Source organism: Propithecus coquereli, unplaced genomic scaffold, assembly GCF_000956105.1.
Source record: "Propithecus coquereli isolate 6110/MARCELLA unplaced genomic scaffold, Pcoq_1.0 Scaffold76, whole genome shotgun sequence".
Taxonomy (NCBI): domain Eukaryota; kingdom Metazoa; phylum Chordata; class Mammalia; order Primates; family Indriidae; genus Propithecus; species Propithecus coquereli.
In genome coordinates, this window is record NW_012153729.1 from 7,628,460 (window position 1) to 7,651,126 (window position 22,667).

General features: G+C 44.8%; 1 protein-coding gene and 1 long non-coding RNA gene across 2 annotated transcripts; one reads left to right on the top strand and one right to left on the bottom strand.

Annotated features, from left to right (window-relative positions):
- Positions 1-8,104: 8,104 nt before the first annotated feature.
- H3F3B (H3 histone, family 3B (H3.3B)) lies at positions 8,105-10,643 on the bottom strand. The gene is made up of 4 exons (XM_012662255.1): positions 10,372-10,643; positions 9,758-9,895; positions 9,491-9,644; positions 8,105-9,400 (listed from the first exon to the last, which is right to left on the bottom strand). The coding sequence occupies exons 2-4, from the start codon at positions 9,883-9,885 to the stop codon at positions 9,272-9,274; spliced, it is 411 nt and encodes a 136-aa protein (XP_012517709.1). The 5' UTR covers positions 9,886-9,895; positions 10,372-10,643; the 3' UTR covers positions 8,105-9,271.
- A 3,557-nt stretch (positions 10,644-14,200) lies between these two features.
- Positions 14,201-20,825, top strand: LOC105824716. Its single transcript, XR_001138220.1, has 5 exons — positions 14,201-14,346; positions 18,331-18,589; positions 18,883-19,051; positions 20,040-20,515; positions 20,571-20,825. It is a non-coding gene; the product is annotated as an uncharacterized LOC105824716 (long non-coding RNA).
- Positions 20,826-22,667: the final 1,842 nt, after the last annotated feature.

The window sequence follows — 22,667 nt, forward strand, 5'->3', positions numbered from 1 at the left end:
CTTCCCATACTCTATGTGTCATCTGTGTCCTTTGTAATATCCTTTATAATAAACTAGTAAACGTGTTTTCCTGTGTTCTGTGAGCCGCTATAGAAAATTATTAGAACCCAAGGCGGGGGTCATGGGAACCCAGATTTCTAGACAGTCGATCAGAAGCACAGGCAGAACAGCCTGGGGCTTGTGATGGGCATTGGCGGTGGGGGGCAGTCTTGGGACTGAGCCCTCACCCTGTGGGATCTGATGCCATCTCCAGGTAGATGGTGTCAGAATTGAATTGGAGGAAACCTGGCTGGTGTCCACTGCAGAACTGATTGCTTGCTTGGCACGTAGGGGAAAAACCTCACAAAGATGGTCACAGAAGGCTTCTGTGTTTGTTGTTGTGGTGTGAGAGCAGAGGAAAAACAGTTTGTGTGTTTGTCTACATTCACAGGGATATGGGGATAGACTAAGTGTGGCATAGCTATACAACGGAAATATTATTAAGCCAAAAAGAAATGAAGTACTGACACATGCTACAACATGGACGAACGCTTCAGGAAAAAATTAGTCTCTGGAGAAATAAAAACCATGAATGCACCTTGAGAACGTTATGGTAAGTGAAGGAAGGCAGTCACAAAAGACCACATATTCTATGTCCAGGATAGGCAAATCTATACAGACAGAAATTTAATTAGTGGTTGCTTAGGGCTAAGGGAAGCAACAGGGTCATAGGTAAAGGGTGCTGGGTTTCTCTTTGTGGTGAGGAAAATGTTCTAAAATTGACTGGCAATGGTTGAACGTATCTGTGAATATACTAAAACCATTGAACTGTACACTTTAAATGGGTGAATTGAGCAGGGTGCAGTGGTGAGTATCAGTAGTTCCAGCTACTCGGGAGGCTGAGGCAGGAGGATCGCTTGTGCCCAGCAGTTCAGGACCAGCCTGGGCAACATAGTGAGACCCCATCTCTAAAAAAGATAAAATTAATAAAATAAACTTTTAACAATGGGTAAATTGTATGGTATGTGTATCTCAATAAAACTGTTTAAAAATTAGGAATAAAGGCAATTCCAAATTTCATCAGGTGGCCTGCTCTTTTGAGCACACTTCAGTATAGCACTTTTTGGCATAGTCAAAACAAACCATACCATGAGTGGCCCTTGGGCTGGTTGGAATGGAATTAAACTCACCAACCCCGTCTCCCTACAAGAACCCATTCCACGAAGGCAGAGGTGAGCGAAGCAGCCCCTTCTCTGCACATCCCTTACCCACCTCAGCTTTGCCACAAACAGTCCCGAGCCCTAATCCCCGCACTTACTAGGATGTGATCTCAGGCAAATGACTTGGTCTCTCTCACCCTCAGTTTCTCATCTGTAAAGTGGGGCTAGTGAGTCCTCCCCAACCGACTGTTAGAAAAGGAACGGGCCGGGTGTGGCGGTCCATGCCTGTAATCCTAGCACTCTGGGAGGCCGAGGCGGGCAGATTGTTTGAGCTCAGGAGTTCGAAACCAGCCTGAGCAAGAGCGAGACCCCTGTCTCTACTAAAAAAATAGAAAGAAATTAGCTGGACAACTAAAAATAAATATACACAAAAATTAGCCGGGCATGATGGCGCATGCCTATAGTCCCAGCTACTCAAGAGGCTGAGGCAGTAGGATTGCTTGAGCCCAGGAGTTTGAGGTTGCCGTGAGCTGGGCTGACACCACGGCACTCTAGCCTGGGGCAACAGAGTGAGACTCTGTCGCAAAAAAAAAAAGAAAGAAAGAAAGAAAAAAGAAAACGAACGGAATGAGCTAATCTTCATAAAGTGCCCAGCCAAGCACCTGGTACTTAGTAAGCACGGTAAATGTTTGCTATTATTATCAATTGTCCATTAATTCAACAGGCGTTATTGGGCTCTCCTGCGTGCAACTGACCAGAAAGATAAAAAGCCTCCGGCTCTCACGGTGCAGAGGTAGACATGGCCACAAATCGGACCCCTCCGACTGAGATAAAGGCGCTGAGCAGTACAGCTTCCTGCATAAGCCAGGAGGGAGGAGGATTTGAAACCCACAACCTTATTTTTATTTCTGTTGTTTCATTTTAATTGAAAACACGCCCATTTGAACCATCTTCATCCTTTGTATGGTTTCAGTTTTTCTTGAAGAACATGGATTTGGTCTAAGGGGAAGCATATGCAATTGTTCAAGATGGACTCTGAAACATTGATTTTATTTGGGAGATGTGTTTACTCTCTTTTTTCAATCCTGTCTACTGTGTTACCTGAAATTTGTGCAGAAGGAAGTCTACTTTGACCTTTGACCCTCCCTCCCATTTCCTGGCCAGATGTCACAGGGTTGACGGGGAGGTGGCACTTTAATGGGACAGTGCACTCTAAAGTCTGTCCTCTGCTCTGCTGGTTGAGAAACTTGCTTGCATCAGCACAGCCAGAGCCGACTGTTCCGTAGGGCTGAGGCGTCGTGATAGAATTCCCAGTAATATCCACTATAGGGACATACTCTTCAGTGGTAGCAATACCATACATACCAGCCAGGCTGTCTGGCAACCTATACAGGTCTAGAGGTTGCTAAGGAATTTTGTCCAGGCCATGGAGAGACCTAGCCTACCACTGAGGACAGGCACTCCAAGGATGCCTCTTCTCTGCTATAGCCCATGTCTGTATCCCACACCAAAGCCAAATTCTCACCTCGTGGGCTATCCTTAATTTTTCTTTTTTAAAATTTTTTTGTAGAGACAGGGTCACCCTATGTTACCCAGGCAGGTCTCGAACTCCTGGCCTCAAGCAGTCCTCCCACCTCAGCCTCCCAAAGTGCCAGGATTACTGGTGTGAGCCCCTGCGCCCGGCCAACTCGGTCTTTCTTCATGTGATGAAGGTCTGTACACTGGATGCAGCTCTGGCTTCGCGGCTGCAGTCGCAGCCTGATTACCTGATGGGACTTGGGTCCACATTTCCCAGACTGACATCTCTGAAAACATTTGCTCTCAGGAAGTGGCTCACCAGCTCACCCATTCCGGGAGGTTCTTTTTATTGTCGATCCCAGAGAGTTACCTTATTTCCTGATTTGGGCTCCCTTTGTCCTGCTGTAATATTAATGATAACAGCTTCTATAATATTGATAATACTAATACTGAGCATGTGTAAGTCCAGATCTCCCAGCTGACACCCAGCCAGAGTGCACGTGCAGGGCAGCAGTGGTTGGTCAGGGCACGTAACACATAACTTCTTTTGTCAAACACTGTTTTTGGGGGGTTTTTTTGAGACAGGGTCTTGTTTTGTTTCCAGGGCTAGAGTGCAGTGGGGTCATCACAGCTCACTGCAACCTCCAACTCCTGGGCTCCTGATCCTCCTGCCTCAGCCACCCAAGTAGCTGGGACTAGAGGTGTGTGCCACCACGCCTGGCTAATTTTTGTACTTTTTTTTAGATATAGGGTCTTGCTGTGTTGCTCAGGCTAAATACGGTATTTTCAAAGTCACCCAAGAACTTACTATATCCCAGCTTTGCACAGATTGTTTAATTAAATCCTTACAAGCATCCTGGGTAGGTACTGTCACTCTCATTTTACAGGCGAAGAAAAGAGGCATAGATCAGTTAAGGAACTCATGTGAGTGGGAGTACTAAGCCTTGAACTCGGGTCTGTCTGACCCTGAGACCATTTTCTCAGCCACTACCCTGTCCCCACGAGCGCCCTGGACTTCTGCAGCCTCTGCTTATGAAAGTCTCAAGATCTAAAGCTCAGCCTCTTAGTGAGGGACAGGAAGGGCAGCTGCTCTCCCAGACCACTGGAGCCCCAGTTCCTTCATGGAACACTACCAGTTTGGAAGCCAGGCCTGTAACCAAAGCTCTTGGGAACCAGACTGATTCTTTGCCACCTGTGCCAGAAGCAGATGCAGTCAGCTGTGCCAGGGGCTGGGGCCATTTGGTTTGGTCAGCAAACATGCCTGGAACCTCTGCCGTGTGCCAGGCATGACTCCAGGGCAGGCAAGACTCAGTCCCTGCCTTTGGAGCACCAGAAATTTCTCGTCCCTTCCTGGTCTCAGATGTCCCTGCTCACAGAAGTCAGCTGCAGGCCTTGTCTTTATTTGGTGTCCCTACTCTGTCCCTGAAGTTCCTGCCCTCTAGGCTGACAACCTCCCTGTTGATAGCCAGGGAGCAAGTCCACACTTACAAGATGCAGCTGACAGCTCAGGGCTGAGAGGCTGTCTGTTCTTGTACCTCTCATTGGCTAGGAAGCTGCTGGCTGGCACTGCTGCTGCCCAGGCCCCAGGCCCCTGGAGGTGGGCAGGAACTGAGGATGGGGAGCAGGGGAGGGAGGGTCCTGTGGGCTGCAGCAGGACCCCTGGGCCCATGACACCTGGGCCTTGGCCCCAAGGCCATCCTGCCCCCTCTGGACCTCCTTGGGCCAGTGCTGGGACATGGGAAGGTGTGTCCAACATCAGAGGTGGGAAGGGAGTTGAGATTAATGGAGCCCAGGTACTTCCTCCATGGGGACATGCACAGTCCCTCAAACACCCCTCAGCAAAAGGCCACCTGCCCTAACCCTGCAGCCCACCTGCCTCTCCTCCTCAGAGCTCTCGTCCCTGGTCCTGGTGGTGTCTGAGAGGGACCTCTCCTTTCTGCCCGCTCGCCATCCCACCGTATATATTCCCAGAACTGTAGCTTCCTGGGCTGGAGCTAGCAGCTGCCAGTGAGACGGTCCCAGACTCTGGCTGCCCAACCATGTCCCTCCCTCTGCACCGCTTTCCAGATCGTGTGTGGCCTCCAGGAGCCACAGCCTCTCTGAAGACCCCTCCCCTTGCTTCCCCAGTAGGGGGTGACTGCAGAACCTCTCAGCTTCCTGCATGGGGAAGGGAAGTGGGGTAGATGGGGAGGTGGGCAGCCCTCTGCTGCTCCTAGGTGTGCCTGACCTACAAGACTGGCCCCTGCTGGACACTGGGCATGTGCGCAGGTGAAGATACCAGGACAGGCTGGAGCACATTAGGTAGAAGTCCTGTGACACTTTGCTTGGAGGGATGATGGTGTCTGAGTGGGATTATTTACTGCCTGGGGCTGCTGGGCAGTCTGCCGGACCACAAGGAGCAGGTGTCCCCCAGGGGGAAGACACCAACCTCTGGCCCCTCCTTACAGCACAGCCCCTAGCAATAGAGGCCTTTTGCCAGCCCCTCTGTGGTGGGCCACACCAGCTGCACCCATCTGTGCCTTCCTCATTCCCCAGACTTGCTGGCAAAGGAATCAGGGAGCCAAAAGGCCAGCCACCGCACCCTCGGTCTTGTCCCTAGGGGTGCTGTAGGATTTGGATTGGCAGCCTGGGCAGGGGCCTGGCCCTTCTTCCCTTCCCCGAGGCTTGCCTTTGGAAAGGCAGCTGCAAGGCCAGCTTTTCTGCAGAAGTTGCTGGCCAGAAGCTAGGCCCAGCTGGATGGAGTGGTCCAGGCTGGTGACACCCTTGAGATCAGGGCATCTCCCTGAGGAATGCCCACAGTGGGCACCATAGGCGTGAGGCAAGGAAGAGGCTATGAGAGCCCAGGTAAGGTGCAGCCAGCTTAGCTGCGGTGGGGCTGAGGGAAGTGGGCTGATTGCTTTGGTAAGGTGACAGAAATGCTCCCACCCCAAGGGATGGGGAGACAGAGGTAGGGCTAGGACGCCAGTGTGGAGGCTCAAGGCTCTCATGCCCAGTGGACCACAGCATCCCCAGTAAGACAACAGCTGCAGAAGGGGTGAAAACTGCCCACCTGGCCCTTCTCTGGGCAGGCTAGATTGGCCATAGGCCTGAGGCTCTGAATCTGAACGCAGGCTGGGAACATTTGTTTCCTGATGATTCAATTGCAGACAGCTGACCATGTTGCACCGTGTTCCTCCTCTGCTGCCCTACCTGAAGATGATCCAAGAGAGAATTCTGTCCTGCTTTCCAACTGCTGCACACACCCCAGCCCCGACAGCAGGCAGGAGGCATTACTTGCAAGGAGCCAGGTAGGAAGAGCTGCAGCAGGGACCACTATTGGGGAGAGATGAGGAATGATCCAATAAATAAATGAGTGGGAAACTGTACTTTTCCAGTGTGGGCAGTCAGCTCAGGGCCTGTTTCCCTATACATTTAGACATTGCCCAGGTGGCAGCAGAGGTCCCTGGCTGGGGGAAAGTAGCAGAGTTGGGAGGTCTGGCTATCAGTAAGAGGTGTTCCTTGCTGGCCTCTCCTGGGCCTGCTCTCCTTCCCTCTGGCTGACGGTTCCTAGTCCAGACCAGTGTGGCAGGCCAGGTAAGTTGGGGAAGGCTGACAGTACCAGAGGTCCTTCTGGCTCCCAGAAGTTCTGAACCAAGCCATCCCCCTTGTCCTGGATGGCCTAGCCAGTGCCCTTGGGAAGATAGCTGGAAGGCCAGAAGCTGGGTTCACCCTCAGGAAGCACCCATTGCCCTCCCTTCACCCTTGTTTCTCATCTTTCTGTTCACTCCTCCTCTCCCCTATTACACAGTTACACTTAACTGTGGACTCCTGGGCCCGTTCCTGGGTAAAACATCCTTATTTAAGGAACAAAACCAATTCTTATTTACAAAATTGAAGGCAGTATAATTAGAAATCTAGCGGGGTAAGCACTTTGGACTCAGCTTATTTTTCTGAGATCTGTCCTTATATAAAAAGATTCATTACGTCCCCACCACACATCACATATAATTTGCCAATCAGGACAGTTGACAGTAAACGGAGGCACAGCATACACATGTATATTTTATTAGAGACAGGTCTTGCTACGTTGCCCCGGCCGGAATGCAGGGGCTATTCACAGTGCACTGCAGCCTGGACTCCTGGCCTCAAGTGATCCTCCGCCTTAGCCGGGACTACGGGTATGAGCCTCCGCACCTGGCTCAGAGGCACCAGAATACACCAATTCCACGGGCACAAACTAGCACTGTCCTGGGCAGTGACTAATAATCACCTTAATAGGGACTTATTACTAAATGTGCCCCCCACCTAGCCAAGTCAGTAGGCAAGGTTTTCCATCCACTTCCCCAATTTTGTTCATAAAAGAAACATCATTCAAATGAAAACCATTAACAAGAAAGTTTTCTTTACTTTCAAAACTTTTTTTTTTTTTTCTTCCATCAAGGGCACAGGATACCTTCACCAGCTCCAACTTTTGCTTTTCTCCTTACAGACTCTGCTCCATTGCCCTTACCAGGGGATATCCTGTATGGACAGCTTCCTAGAACCAAAAAATATGTCTTCTGGGTTAAGTGTGCTCTAAGTGTGGAAGTGCAAGTTACACTAACTATTTAAGCTGCAGATTCCAAGCTGCCCAATAAAATCCAAAAACATTCTACATCAGGATGCAGGCTGGGCAAGAAGGTTCACTAGCATCACTCACTTGGGTTATCACAGGTACTTACAAGCCGTCACCATGGCTGTTTCTCTACTTGTTTTCAGATGCTCCAAAGCACAGCACATTCCAATGCCTAGGATGTCTCATTCAGAAGCACACCGTGAGGAAATTGTCAGAATTGGTGTGCTCGTTACAGATCTGGTTATAATGGCCCACCTGGAAAACCAGTTCATTGTATATTGGATTCTTCGACATCTGCATCTTCTACATAGAAGACTCAAGTTACCAAGACAGCTACTCTCTCTAGCCTTTCCTAAGCCCCTTAAATTTGAAACTAGTCCAACTTTGATTTTTTAAAAAGCAATTTTAATAGGCCAAGGTTTTCTTTCTACAGAGCTACTGACTTCAAACATATGGAATGCTTTAATGACTGGTGGCTCTATGGCCATGTCTTGCTGACATTTATACAATATGCTTTAGTAGTGGCCATCACTACTCAAGAAAATCGGTTCACACTGAAAAGGTGGCTTAGACCAACAATGAATTCTGCATCTGTGAGACTCTGCACCACGGGGGTGGGGGAGGGCAGAAAAGCATATTAATACATCTTAGGCCCACACTGCAAATATGGCAAATATCATGGCATTTGTTAGAGCAAAAGGGTGTTTACATGCTTTCTATAATTATCTCTGTAAATAAAAGGATCCTTTGTCTACCAAGCAAAACCTGAAATCTAAGCTCAAACACTAGGACACAAAGAACCTAAAGGATGTATTGAAGTTTTGGATGTTCAATTTAGGTTTTTGACACTTAGTTGGATAAACAAGTTTATTCATAAATTTAGTCAACATACATAATTGACCTAAAAACTTCAATAGAAGGATAAATTTTAAAACCACTTGGAAGGCCATCTCTAAGTGATTTCCCAGGACAGTAACCAGATGTAACCTAACCCAATACCATCTTAACCAGCAGAGGTTCAATGAGCCGGAGCTGTGTGCTCCTCCCCTACAGCAAGTTTACACTAAGAATTATAATACAAACTCCACAAAGAAAAGAACTTAAGAATCATCTCCTCTTAGAGGAGCAGAACTCAACCTAGTTATGAGAGACCAACCACAACACAATGAAAAGCTGCACTAACTAGTTCTTTAGAATATTAGTAACAGATGATGCTGGTGTGAATAACTCGTATTTTATTCTAGAGCCCTTATAAATAAAAATCCCCCAATTAGTGTTTGCATTATCACCTAGAGGGTTAGTTAACATGTGGTAGAATGAGGACTTAAGCAAGGTATAATGCACAAAGCATCGTACTACTATGAAAACAAGTGCAGTCTAGTTAGGAGAAAACCAACTGGACTCTAAATTACACACACCTTAATGACAGACTCCCCACCACTTGTGAATGTAAAACATTTAATTTAAAAATGTTGACACTACAATATATAAAATAGCTATTATAAATGCACATAGTGTATTCTATAGCTGCCAGGTTTACTTTTTTTTTTTTTTTTTTAGGAAACTGTAAGTTACACTGTGGTTAAGACTTGTATCTTCACCTTTGAAAAAAGCCCACATTCTATCACAGTGATGTATGGTCAGACTTAACAGCCCCAATTGTTAAACACTTGGATCAAGTCATAACCAGTTTTATTGCAAAAGGACCCTGTACACATTTATCAATTCTAGTACCTTAATAGCTACCCAACAAGTCATTAACATACAGAAACATGCATCATGAGAAGCAAGAAGTATCACCCATCCCTTCTGCATATTAGCAACTTGTCACTCCTGAGCAACAGTGCTCACATCACTGAGGTCTGTGAACAGTCACTTTTCGCATTCATCCTGAGTGAAAGATGGAATGACTTAAGTACAAATGCAACATATTATAAACAATTTCTTACAAAAAAAGTCACAAATTAAACCAAAGTATTTTACAGAATTTACTACAAAACGCCATAAAAACTGCCTTCACTTAAGCTCTCTCCCCCCGTATCCGGCGAGCCAACTGGATGTCTTTGGGCATGATGGTGACTCTCTTAGCGTGGATGGCACACAGATTAGTATCTTCAAACAAACCCACCAGGTACGCCTCGCTAGCCTCCTGTTGAGGACAAGAGTCACACCATTAAACTCCCTTCGAGGGGAGAAGCCCACAAGCCCTCCTCCCGCGCTCCCGCCTTTGTCCTCCTACCTGAAGCGCACCAATGGCCGCGCTCTGAAACCTCAAGTCGGTTTTGAAATCCTGGGCGATCTCCCGCACCAACCTCTGGAAAGGCAGCTTCCGGATGAGCAGCTCAGTCGACTTCTGGTAACGACGAATCTCTCGAAGCGCCACGGTGCCGGGCCTGAAGCGGGCAAAGGGGAGCGTCAGCGGACACCGAGGCAGGCGCGGCGCGGGAAGCGCGTTACCGGACAAAGCCGGCCGCGGCGAGTCATTGTCGCCTTCGACTTCGCCTACCTGTAGCGATGAGGCTTCTTCACCCCGCCGGTAGAGGGGGCGCTTTTCCGGGCAGCTTTGGTGGCCAGCTGTTTGCGGGGGGCTTTCCCGCCAGTGGATTTACGAGCAGTCTGCTTGGTTCGAGCCATTTTCTTTCACCTAAGGAGGACACCCCGAAGATAAGGCCGCGTGGCACTGCTCCGGGCCGCCCCCTCGGTCGCCTCCCGGGGGCGGCGTGTGGGGGACAGCTCCGCGCCTCCGCCGCGCCCTGCCGCCCCGCCACGCCGCAGCAGATGGCCAAGGGCCGCCGCCTCCTCCCCCTCCCCTAATGACTCAGGCTGCGAGCGGAGCAGCCTCCCCCGGGAGGGGGGGCACAGGGAGGAGTCACTTCCCTCCCTCGACGGGCGGCGGCCCGACTGCCCGGAACCCGGCGTCGGGGCCTCTGAATCACCACCGGGAAGGAGGCGGAGACGCAGTTCCGGAACGAAGCCCCGAGGGTAAACTTCCCGGCTCCACAGCCGAGACCAGCGGCCCGGGCGGCCCCCACCAGTCGGCAATAAGCTCCCAACGGCCGCGACCCGCGGCATCAACGTCTGGCAGAGCCTCAAATCACGGTTGAAACCGCAAACGCTTACCCAACGCCGAAGTCTTAGGCCACTTCTTAGACCGCCGCGCCGCTTCTGCCGCCCAAGGAAGAGCCGCAGCAGCAGAGGAAAGAAAAGACACTCTCCCAACGAACGACCAAACCGCTCTGCGCTCCAAACCCCCCCGACGCCCGCGTTTTTATACCCACGCTTCACGCTGCGTCTCTGCGTCATAGAGACCTTATTTGCATACACCAACGACTTTTTCTATTGGTGGACGCTTTCGCCGACGCGCTGACATCCCCCGACACAAAGGCCGTGCTTCGGCCCCGTTCCTTGATTGGTGGATATCCAAGCCGCTGATTGGCTGTTAAAGTGGCCTAATGATTGGATGGGTGCAAAGAGGAATGGACGAATCAGAGATTAGTACTAAGCAGCTCTTCTGATTGGATAAAATGGAGCTATGTTTGGATCCTTCCCTTGGTTCCAAAGCTCTACAATAGAAAGTCAATGCAAATGAATTGCACTGGTCTCTATTAGGATTTAAGAAAGTCAGACAGAAAGGAGCCTAAGCTTATTTGCATCAAGCAAATACAATACAGGAGAGGCTAGTTTAATGAAGTTTTTGTAAATATTTTCCAATGTAAAATAAAATGTGTTCCCTGGATTATTTAGTTTTCATAAGATTTTGATAGTTAAGTACGTAGTGTGAGAATTAGAATTCAGTAAATCGTGTTATCAAGTATTTTGTATATCATGCACATACATTTTTAACCAAAAAGAAGTTCCTTTATTTGGTGGGATGAAGAGGGGTAAGTAATAGATACAAAGAAACAAATGTCTGCAAGAATAGGGTCTCTGTTTAAAAAAAGAAAAGAAACATCAAATAAATGATTTACAAGTACTGTTTTGCATGTTTTTAGGCTGTCACAAAATATTTCGTGAATTCAATATGCTTAGAGTTAAACAAGAAGTAGTAACCTACTAGGAAACGTATTTCTTGAATTATGTAATTTAACTGAATGAAATGACTACATCCAGAAAGGAAATAACCCTACTATAGTATTTGTGTGTCCATAAAGAATAAATGAAAGATAATTAAATATGTGCCCTTGTGTTGAATAGAATACCCTGGCAGGTATTACTTCTCAAGAAACATGACAAATGTGTAAAAATGCTAATGTCTACCTTTGTCTAAATGTCTTGTATGGACTACAATATTCAGTTTTCCAGATGTCTCAAGTATATAAAATCCCAAAGCAGGTTTAAGGTAAGACCAGCCAAGCAAAAGCCAGAAAATTGAAATAGAGCCTCGGACTTCTACACCATAGTTCTGACTCGGTTCAGTGAATATTTTAAAGTGTTAAAATAAAAAGTAGCAGAAACAGGTACATACAGATTTCAACTCAGAATTATTGTACATAGGTACAAATACTACAATATTTACTTGCCACACCAAAAGGCCTGTATCGGTATCAATAGTGAGAAAAAAATGCACAATTTCTAACAGTAGCTCATTTTTGGCTCAATCTCTAATACCAAATTCCTCTCATTACTTCAACCTTATGAATCTTAACATGCACAATATGTATTTAATCATGATATATTTAAGCTTTTATGTGATAACCAATTTTCATTTCTGCCTTCTACTCTAAACTTTTGAGGTAAGGAAGAATTACCCTATTTCATTCATGCCATGCTGAGAAGAGAAACTAAGATGGAGGCTCATGCTTTGTTCTCAGAACCAGCTAAGAAACAGAGGACTGTTTAGATGCACATAGGACGCTGTCAAATGCTGTGCGATTCATCCAAAACATACCTTGTCATCTTTTTTTGACGACTCAAACGGCCTGGAGGAGGAATGCTCCTAAATTGACCAGCCTTTGCGTTCCACGGTTTTTCTAGGAGATACATAGCCCTGTCATTTCCATGCCTGTCAGTTATTTTCCTTCCAGTTTTGCTAATTATTAGAGAAAAACTAAACCACTCCAGGAGAAACAAGGTATGGATTTGCATTCATTCACTTGAGAATGATTAGTGGAAACAATCTGCCTCTCTTACTTGGTAGTCGTACAGCTATGTTTTTCCTTTTCCTAAACTGGTACTGGGAAGGAAAAGCAAGAGAAAAAAGGGGGAAAAACTGAAAATGTCTATACAATGAAAACAATAGTGAATGTGATACAGCATGTAGGCTACTGTCCTAGTTACTTCCTGTTCTGTCACCAATTTACTGAGTAACTTTGTGCAAGTTACTTAACTTCTCTGGGTTTCGGTTTCCTCTTTTGTAAATTAAGCAGTTTGGGTGATATCATCTCCCACTTCTTCCAGTACACACTTACTCTGAAGCTCATGGTATACATCTATTACTTAAAATCTAGTGCTGTGAACTGTATTTCTCCTGTCAAATCACACAGGTATTTTGGGAATAACATATAAACGAATTACTTGGATTTAATCCTAGGATTAAAGCAGTACACTACAACTTTTATTTGTCCTTTTGGAATTTTTCCTTTTCAAACGCCCCTAGTGGCTAAACAATTGATTTGGCCTGTTTCGCAAATAAGTTTCTCCACTTTGTAAACTGACAATTTGGCTTCTGATGTGAATGAAGTAACTCCGAGCTAAATAAAATAAGTACGTGTCACTCTTAAACACTAAAAGCTTTCCATTAGCCCCATCATCCTTCACCCCTAAGGTTATTCGGAATGTGTTTCTTCAATGAGACAATCATTAGCTAACATAATCCCATCTAATAAAATGTAAATCAAAAACAATGGATTTCAAATAGATTCCACATGGAAAAGTTAAATGTTAATTGTTCAAATAACTATGAAAAACATTCTAAAGCTCACACAATCAAAGGTCTATGTCTGGGGCAATTGCTTATTTTATAAACCGAAGAACTTTGACTTTGGAAGCAAACAGGGCAAAGATATTTTCCTAAGTAAAAAGACTGACGTCCTAATAAGGAAACTAGAGTGGATAATAACTTGCATCCCCTACTCAAACCCAGGTCCTTCCTCTGGACACTATTGTGATGCTTCTCAACACCCCTGCAATTTGTCAGTGTACCTCAGAGACTATTCTAGACGGAGATTAAATTCTTCCCTGGCCCTTAATGTGCTGGAAACAAGTTGGTTAGGCCAGGTGTCGAGAAGAGAAGGGACCCAAGTCGTGGAGTTCCAGGTTTCGGGGTTGGTAAAGGTAAATGAAGCGCCTCGGCAAAAGCGCGTAAACAGCACTGTGTAGTGCAGCTCTTCTTTAGCAAAGCTTTCTCAAGCTTACTTCCAGCAGGCTGACTTTCCTTCATGCCTCTCAGGTTAGTCCGGCCGCAGAGATGAAGAGGATGTTGGCGGACTCCAAGTGTCTGCAGTTCAAAGACCCAGAGTTAAGCACCGACAATACAGATTCTTAAGCCTTGCTTGGAGGCACCGCTCCGAGCCGGCGTTAGAACCGTGCCCGAGCTGTACTATGTATGGAGGCAAGGTAATTATTACACTGTTGGCAGTGAAATTACACTTGGAACTGTTTCGCAGAAGTCATTAGGGCCTCCCTAACTCTGGGGCCCTTCTACTCCAGAAACTCCAATTTCAAGGAAAGGCTTCCCTGTGAATCTGAAAACGCGCTGATAAAAAGGAGAACCGCGACCGGACTGCAATTCCCAGAAGCCGTCGCAAGCCGTCAGCATCCGGGACACCGTCTGCAAGGATCCCTGGGCATTGTGGTCTCGTGCTTCGCCAGCAACCCTCTGCCGACGGTAAAATTCCAGCCGAACACAGGACCACAACTCCCAGCAACCCTTGCTGCCACGTGGGGGGTCTTCACGTTCCCGTGGCGCGGCGCAGGCGCACTGGGCCCTCGGCGCGGACCGCGCAGACTGAATAATAAAAGGGGAGCGGCGAAGAGGCAGGAAGACAGGACCATGTCGAAGGGCCCCGGGCCCGGCGGCTCCGCAGCTTCCTCGGCGCCCCCGGCCGCTACCGCTCAGGTGCTGCAGGCACAGCCCGAGAAACCGCAGCACTACACGTACGTAGAGCCCCCTCCCGCCGCGCGCGCACGCCTGACGTCAGCGGCCAGCGTGAGTCACGCGCGCAGGGAGAGCGCGAGGCGGCCTCTTCCTCCCCCCCTTCCTCCTCCGGCCCGGCCCAGACCGGTTCCAACCTGCTGGGGCCGGTCCCAACTGCCTCCAACTGCCACCAACCTCTGGTCGGGCCGTGGGGCGGGAAACTCGGCCCTAGCTGCCGAGTTGGGAAGGCGGGAGCTTGGGATGCGGAGTGCACACTCCTGAGGTCAGGCCTTCGAGGCCTAACTGTTCCTCGGACCATAAAACCACAGTTCTAGGCACCTTGGGGGCAATATGAAGTCCAAGACACGACCCAGACGAGTTCCGTAGGGGCCAGCCCTAGAACCACTTATGAAGGATGCTTAGCGTGAAGTCCTGTCAGGAGACTCCATGCAATGTGCACAGGAGGCTTTTTGTGTCCTAAGGCCCGTAGGTTGTCCACGAGGGCTACCCTTGCTTGAATTCACTTAAACAGTCGATTTAGATAAACATTCGAAGACGGAATCATGTTGGTGCGTGCCCGTGACCATTCCCCTCGAGGGCTGTGCAGAGCCAGCCTGAGTCAAGGGACCCCGAGGGTGATGGGGGTCCGATTGTGTCCCCAGGGCCGGCCTAAATGTGGCGTTAGTGGGAGCCCCAGATGTTGACACTACAAGAGTCCAGCAAGATGGAAAAACCTCTTCCTGGAAATCTTCATGTGTCTACGTTTAGGTCGCTGTCTCTATTTCATTTCAAGCCACATTAAGCACTACCTAGAGCTAGGTGCTGTGGAAGAAAGAGGAATAAGAGGAGGTTCCTCCTGTTATGCAGAATATTGCTTTCCACTTTCCCTGATGCTCTGTGTCTCTCATCCCCGTGGGCTCCTGAGTGATGTGCGTGTATAGGAAGGATCCCCAAATGCTGGAAGTTTTGGAACCTGGGGGGTTGAACACCCTTAAATTAAGTTCAATGTGCAAAGAGCAGGAAGCGTCCATTGGAGTAGAAAGAACTAAAAGTAGACAGGAGGACCTCTTGCTTGTTACAGAGACGTTGGGAAACTTCCAGGACTGGGGATCATAAGTTATAGGAGGTATATTGGTTTCTTTGTGGGATTCTCTGGTGTTGGCTGAAATCGTTTAAGCTTCTTGACTGCAGTCTCATCCAAGTTAACTGTAATTTTTCTAATACGGCCATTGCTTTGCTGGTCCTTTCTTACTGGAGTTCTTTCTGCAGTCCTTCCATTTGTTTTGGTGAGATGGTCTCACGTCAGAGAATACTGACCACTTGAATGGTGTGGTCGCACAACAGTGTGGTCTTGATTTGCAAATCTGAAAACATCACATAATTGGAACTTCTTTATAACTCTGTTTGCTTGGATCATGGTTTCCAGTAAAGTATCAAACCCATTTTGAGTGATGAGAGTTTCGGTTTTCGCAGTCTGTATTTCTATGTTGTGTTGTCATTGAGTATACTATAGACTCTATTAGAAAGGCTTTCAGATCATTTTGGAATTGACAGATGAAATAAGTGAACAGCTGTGTAAATGTCAGTATCTGAGTCATTGTCCTCTTGATGCTCATTTGTTTAAAATCTGTCTTTCCATTCGTTGGTAAGTACAGAGTAATCAGGCTCTTGAGGTGTCTTAAAACCTCCTTAAAATCAACGGAAGTACATGAAATTAGATGATTGGAGGTTGTAGGCATTCCTATCTCTTTGTTCATACCTGTGTGTGTTTCAAAAATCAGAAATAGAAATCAGTTGTTTTCATTGGTAGATGTATGGGCATTCAGAAGCTGTGATGATTTGGAGAACTTCATCCCCTTGTTATCCCCTATCTGAGGTGCAGGGAGTGTGAGGACACATGTGATGGCACCAGTACACTTGGCAGCTCTGAATTATTATTATTTTTTTTTAAGAAACAGGCCCTTGCTGTGTTGCCCAGCCTGGACTCCAACTCCTGGGTTCAAGGAATCCTCCTACCTCAGCCTACCAAGTTGTTGCCCTTGGGAGTTAGAGGACAGGAGCATTTTGGTTTTTTTTTTATTTTTTTAGAGACAAGATCTCATTCTATTGCCTGGGCTGATCCTCCCAATTAGCTGAGACTACAGGTGTGCGCCACTGTGCCCATCTGAGTTTTTTATTTTTTGTAGAGATAGGGGTCTCCCTATGTTGTCCAGGCTGGCTTCCCAAAGTGCTGGGATTATAGGCGTGAGCCACCGCACCTGGCCTGGAGCATTTTGATTTTAATTTCAATATTTGCTATAAAATTTTAGGCTGCCTAGCATTTTTTCATTCTCCCTTGCAGCATGAATTTCCAGTATTGTTTCAATCTGAATATGGCTGTATCTATCCCATTGATCACATTGAATACACAGATAGACCCCTTTTGAATATTGGTATTTTTTACCTGTCAAATTAAACTTTCTTATACATTAACTAATTAATTTTGTGTATTTTTATACCTGATGTTATTTGAAATTATGTGACATGCTGTAGTTGTTGAAAAAACCCAGAGAAACTTGTGTGGAAAGTTCAGTCTCACTCATCATAATGGCAATCTTGGCAAACATGGTTGAATCCACCAAAAGCAAAAATAACCTTCCGGTAGGTTTCCCTTTCTTGCCCTTTATTCTTGCGTTTCAGTTAAAGTCCTTAAAGTTTGAGCCCTCCTTTTCCTAAACCAAGAGGATTATTCATAACATAGTTTGAAGGATAATTATTTTGTTGGCATTTTTTCCTAAACTGTTGAATAATCTTGCTTTAAGGGAAACTTTGTAATAATCCTTTCAGCAAACTGGTGTAGCAGGCACTTGTGCTGCACTTAAGAATCCAATCCTTTTAGAAAACTGTTATGTCAGAATATCCTCTGTTGTATAGCTCCGAGTATTTGATTAGCACTGAATAAAATGATTATGTATATTCATACTCTTCCAATATAAGAACTGTGTAACCTCCTTTTACTGGGTAATTTGTCTTTTCATTTGACAAAGAATGGATTTAATCCAGCTATAAAGTTTATTAAGTCTGTCGTGTATATTAGAAGAGTTTTATAAAAACATTTAAAAATGGGACATTTTGTAGCAATTACATCTCAAAATGTATCTGCAAGTTTAGCTAACTTTTGGCTTTTTACTGTATAACAACTATATTATTAAAAATGTAGAGTTGAAAGGTCCTAGAAAACTACCATCTAAAATATCCATGTTTGTGACCTCATTATTTTGACCCCATAAGAGGAAGTATGCCTCAAAGACAGGTTATTTTTGCATTCCTACAACTGTAGTAATGGCAGTTGATTCTCAGACTTCTTAATGCTTTGATATTAAAGGAAAATGAAATTCTAGTTTAGTGTTTGTTGAAGTTTTCTGGCCACTGGGTGATTTCTAATAGGTAGACAGAAGATAAATGCTTTATAGGCTCATCTATCCAGGCATCACTTTAATTTAAGACTTGTTTCTTGGGCATCATTAAACGAAGATAATGTAGCTGTACTTCCATAGATAACTCTTTTGAAGCAATTTTGGTAGTTGTACGTTATATAAATGTCATGAACTTCACTTGATTGCATTTGATTGTGTTTTGGAAAATCCAAGAAATGAACATGTATTTAAGTCATTATTGCAAGTTGCAATAAAATTGTAAATACATTACTAGAGTACAACTTATTGCACAACAGAAGTCACCGGAAGTGTTACTAAGCAACCTCAGCGAAAATGAGTTAAATTACCAATAAACATTTCTGGATTTTATTTACTTGTTTATCAAGTAGAACCAATTTCTTGCAGGACAAAAATTAAGGGTTCACTGTGGCCTTGAATCAAACCCACAAAATCCTCATTAATAAGTGTTAAGTGCCCATGCTAAGGGTAGACTCTTAAGCTTAACACCTAGTCGATATTTGCTATAATCTAAATTAATAATTAAAGTCAAGATTTGCTTAATGGTTAAGTTTTTTTGTTTTAATCCAGCTATGTTAGATACTAAAGAAGGCTTCCCCACAATCCATATGCATCTGCTTTGACTGGTGGTTTCTGTCATCCTACAAAGACTGTGACTTATTGGTGAGGGCAGCTGGACAACTCTGAGAGCAACTTAGAGAAATCCATCTTGGGCACACTCTATAAAGGAGCTCCTTCTCTGGACATAGCACCCCAGATAAGTGCACAAAAGCAAGACACCCTCGTGGACCTACACTTCCTCCCGCTCTCAACACCCTGATGCCTGAAGGTGAGGTCTCCTTCCTGTGTGTCTTAGAAGCCATGAGCACACTTAGGTAATTAGAGCCCTGCAACAGGCTGAGCAACACACATCTGCAGGCTTTCCTGCCAGACCTTTGCCTAAAGGTTATTGTTCTCATTAGGAGAGACTCTAGGTCAGAAGAGTGGTGAAAGTAAGGTTGCATTTAAAGCTACATTACTTTAGATAGTGGACTGGTCTAGTGATTATTTTCCCAGACTGGGCAATATTTGCTTAATGATTAAGTTTTTTGTTGTTGCTGTTGTTGTGTTTTTTTAATCCAGCTATGCTTGATACTAAAGGAGGTTTTCCCACTATCCATATGCATCTTCTATATTTTGAAATTGCAGCTATGGACAGTTATGGCTAATCCTAGTAGATTGTCTTCCCTTCTTTTAACATCTTGGATGAATTTGGGCACACTAATGTGTCATGTGAAGATGGATGTTGAATGTAAGTTTCTCTGCCATTCTTAGCCAATGTATAAAAATTACGTTAGCCTAATTGCTAAAAATGCCAAGAATTTGGGTTTAGTATCTTCTGGACAATGTAGCTTTCTTGTTTTCTTACCATATAGATACTCTATAGATTCACCCCAGCCAGTCATCTTAAAATACCTGCCTGGGCAACAGAGATAACTGTGGAGAAAGTTGGGGTAAAATCAGTGCATGGGATAACAGGTACAGTGTTTATTTTTGGGGTGAAGAAATGTTCTGGAATTAGATAGTGATGATGGTTACATAACATGGTGAATATACTAAAAACTACTGAAATGTGCACTTGAAAGTGGTGAGTTTTTATGCTGTCTGAATTACATCTCACCTTTTAAAAAAGATTTAAAAAAGGAAACAGTGCAAACGAGTCCTTACTACTACAGAGAGGCCTTTGAGCACATGGCCTATTGCCAAGCCTCAGCAGCATCGGTTCAGTATGGGAAAGCCTGCGGTTTGCAAAACAACTCGGTGCCCTTTTCCCAGCTTCCTCAGTGGCTTGGTCCCCATGTATCTAATCTGTTCTAGGTGAATGCCCCCATGTCATGAGTCTGTGGAGGTGCTTTTGAGATAAGTGTATGCTCAAAAGAAGTTTCAGACTCCTAGTTGTTGGCAGTTATACTTTAGATTATCTCTAACTTGACAGTCATTACAAGGAACAAGCAGATTTTTAGCAATGCCTTTATAAAAGGAATGGTATTTACTTCCTGCGGTGGGTGGGAGGCGGAAGAGAAGGTTGCTGTCTTGCTAGAATGTAATAGAGTCCATTCTTCAGGTACGGCAGTGATTGTTTTAAGGTTCACATGGGCATTTCTTTAAGGACAGACCATGTGTATTAGGCATTTAAAATGATGTCAATGGCTGTACTATATTAGTTCAAGTAATCACAACAAACTTTCTATTATATCTTTATAAAATCCCTCAACTTTCACCCCTTTTTTCTTTGCCAGTGTGTAGAATTTGACAGCAGTATCAAGAGCTGAGGAGGAGGAGAAGATGGAAAGGAATCTAGCAACTTAAAAATCTCGTAGCATTCTCTGTGAGGTGACCTTTTTTCCTGTTGGTGGCTCAATTTATTTAGGAGATAAAGAAGATACTAAGGCCTGTGACAGTATCATCATGTCATATCTGAGCTTATTGAACTGTTTCCTCCCCTTTCCTTATTCTTTATTTCACAGTTTGCTTTTCATGTTCGTAAGTTGACTCATTTGTTTCCTGTTAGCATTTGAAACACCATATGGCCACCATAAGTCCTAACAAAATGACTTCTAACGAGGAGTGGGAAGGTCCGTGTCCCACCTTCCTATAAAATTTTGGCCTATTCACAAAACTACCCCCACTGAAGAGAGGTAGTTATGTTCTGTAAAGAAGAGGTTGCTTAAAACTTTTAGCATGGTGTTTTATGAGTTAAAAGATTCGAGTAGTAGTTTCTTTATCCTTTTTCTCTTTTTTTTAATTGTTATGTTCATCTAGATGCAAAGTTTCTATATCTAAGCTTTTATTAATTTTGGTGAGAACTTTTCTATATCTTTTTGATGTCACTTTTATTGTTAAGAGGTGCCAGGCATTTTGTGGCCTGCCACTTTAGGATTTATGTGAATCAGACCTAACTAAATATAAATTAGAGACTTGTATTTCCTAATTATAAAGTAACTTAAATATTAGTATTGAAGTAAGAGTACTTTATAATGAATACATAAAATGTATATTAAATAACTAGTGGAGCATGTTAGAGTTAACATTTCTGTTTTTATTTTAGTACCTTATTTTATGGTATTATAATCATAGCCTGTCAAAAACTCTCTCTGACATATTCTAAACAGCTTCTAGAGAATCACTGGTGCCTATTTGCTACTACTCTTGTTTTCCCTTTAGCTCAATTAAGAAAAGCTTAGTTAATAGACAGCATGATGGTTAGGTGCACTGACTCTAGGGTCATACTACCTGGTTTGAGGCCCAGCTCGGCCACTTACTAGCTGTGGGACCTTGGGCAAGTGACTTACCTCTTTGTGTATAAGTTTCCCGAGAATAGCAATAGTACCTGCCTCACGGGGTTATTATGAGGATTAAATGAGTTAATATATGTAAAGTGCTTAAAACAGTACCTGGCACTTAGTACAGTGTAAGTACTATTCTTACCAATATTTGAGCAAGGCTCCAAGCCACTGCTTTCAGTGGCATTGCTACCTCCTTCAACAGCCTTGATCAAATGCCTTCTTTAGCTGCACTCATACTAAAATATATTCTTCACTTCATAGGGCATGTGTGGGTTGGTGTTGCCTTCAGAGGACAGTCCTCTCTTCCACATCCACTCGAATCTTACTTTAGTATCCAGTCTTTGTAGAGCCTCTCCCAAACTGCTGGAATTGTACCTGATGGATGTATATTCTAATCTAACCCACTGGTTGGGCATGGTGGCTCACGCCTGTAATCCTAGCACTCTGGGAGGCAGAGTCGGGGGAGGATCACTTGAGGTCAGGAGTTCAAGACCAGCCTCAGCAAGAGTGAGACCCCCTCCCCATCTCTACTAAAAATAGAAAGAAATTAGCTGGGCAACTAAAAATAGAAAAAACCCAGATGTGTGGCGCACGCCTGTAGTCCCAGCTATTCAGGAGGCTGAGGCGGGAGGATCGCTTGAGCCCAGGAGTTTGAGGTTGCTGTGAGCTAGGATGACGCCACGGCACTGTAGCGTGGGCAACAGAGCGAGACTCTGTCTCAAAAAATAAATAAGTAAACTGACCCACTCTTATAGGGCCAAATACTTTGTTATACAGAAAGCAGTGTACAAAATAAAATGTTAATTTAAATATACATACTAATATGTTCATAAAATTGGAGGCTTTTCAGGCCAGCTATGTACAGAAAAACTTTGAATAAAGTCAAAGTATTATCTAATTTGGGGAAGAATGAACCAGAGTTTTTAGTACTCTTCACATATTCTCCAGCATCAGTGACATGAGTGACCCTCACGTGAATTTTCTCTCCTTTATTTCACCAGCTCTAGGCTTCTCTGGAAAAGGGACAATTAAGGGACCAGTGACACCCAGGACTAGTTGCATATCACTGTTGTACCCTTTATGGCTCTTGTTAGTTCTTAGGGCCAGGATACCTCACAGGTGAGCCCCAGCGAGTCCCAGTGAAAAGTGGGCTAAAATATTTGGTCAATGAGGGGCTTCTCCACCTTAAAGCACTAATTTGCTTGAGTGCCTGTAGCACTTTTATGTGGGTTCCTGTATATGTCTGTGCAGTAGGGTAGTTTCATTATATCTAGGGGCTTCATACTAGCCCTAAGATCTTACTGTATTTACTCCTTGGCTAAAGGTTCATACCTCAGAAATTCACTAGACACTTATTTTATTTGCCTAAATAATACTCTCTGAGTTTGCTTTTTCTACCAGAGAGAATATTCTAAATCAGGGTCATTTCAGAAGATTTGGAAGCCACATCTCTGTAAGTGCTGTATCAGACTCATCTAAATATTTACTCACCACCAATTATAGCTTTATTTGGCCTTGTTTTTTAAAAGCCATTTTTTAGTAACTCCCACTGGTGTGATTTTTTTTTTTTTTTTTTTTTTT

Coding starts and splice junctions, on each gene's coding strand:
- H3F3B (XM_012662255.1), bottom strand. CDS start 9,885: ATGGCTCGAACCAAGCAGACTGCTCGTAAATCCACTGGCGGGAAAGCC. Junction 9,645..9,757: donor AAGAAGCCTCATCGCTACAG/GTAGGCGAAGTC, acceptor TGCCCGCTTCAG/GCCCGGCACCGTGGCGCTTC. Junction 9,401..9,490: donor CGGCCATTGGTGCGCTTCAG/GTAGGAGGACAA, acceptor TGTCCTCAACAG/GAGGCTAGCGAGGCGTACCT.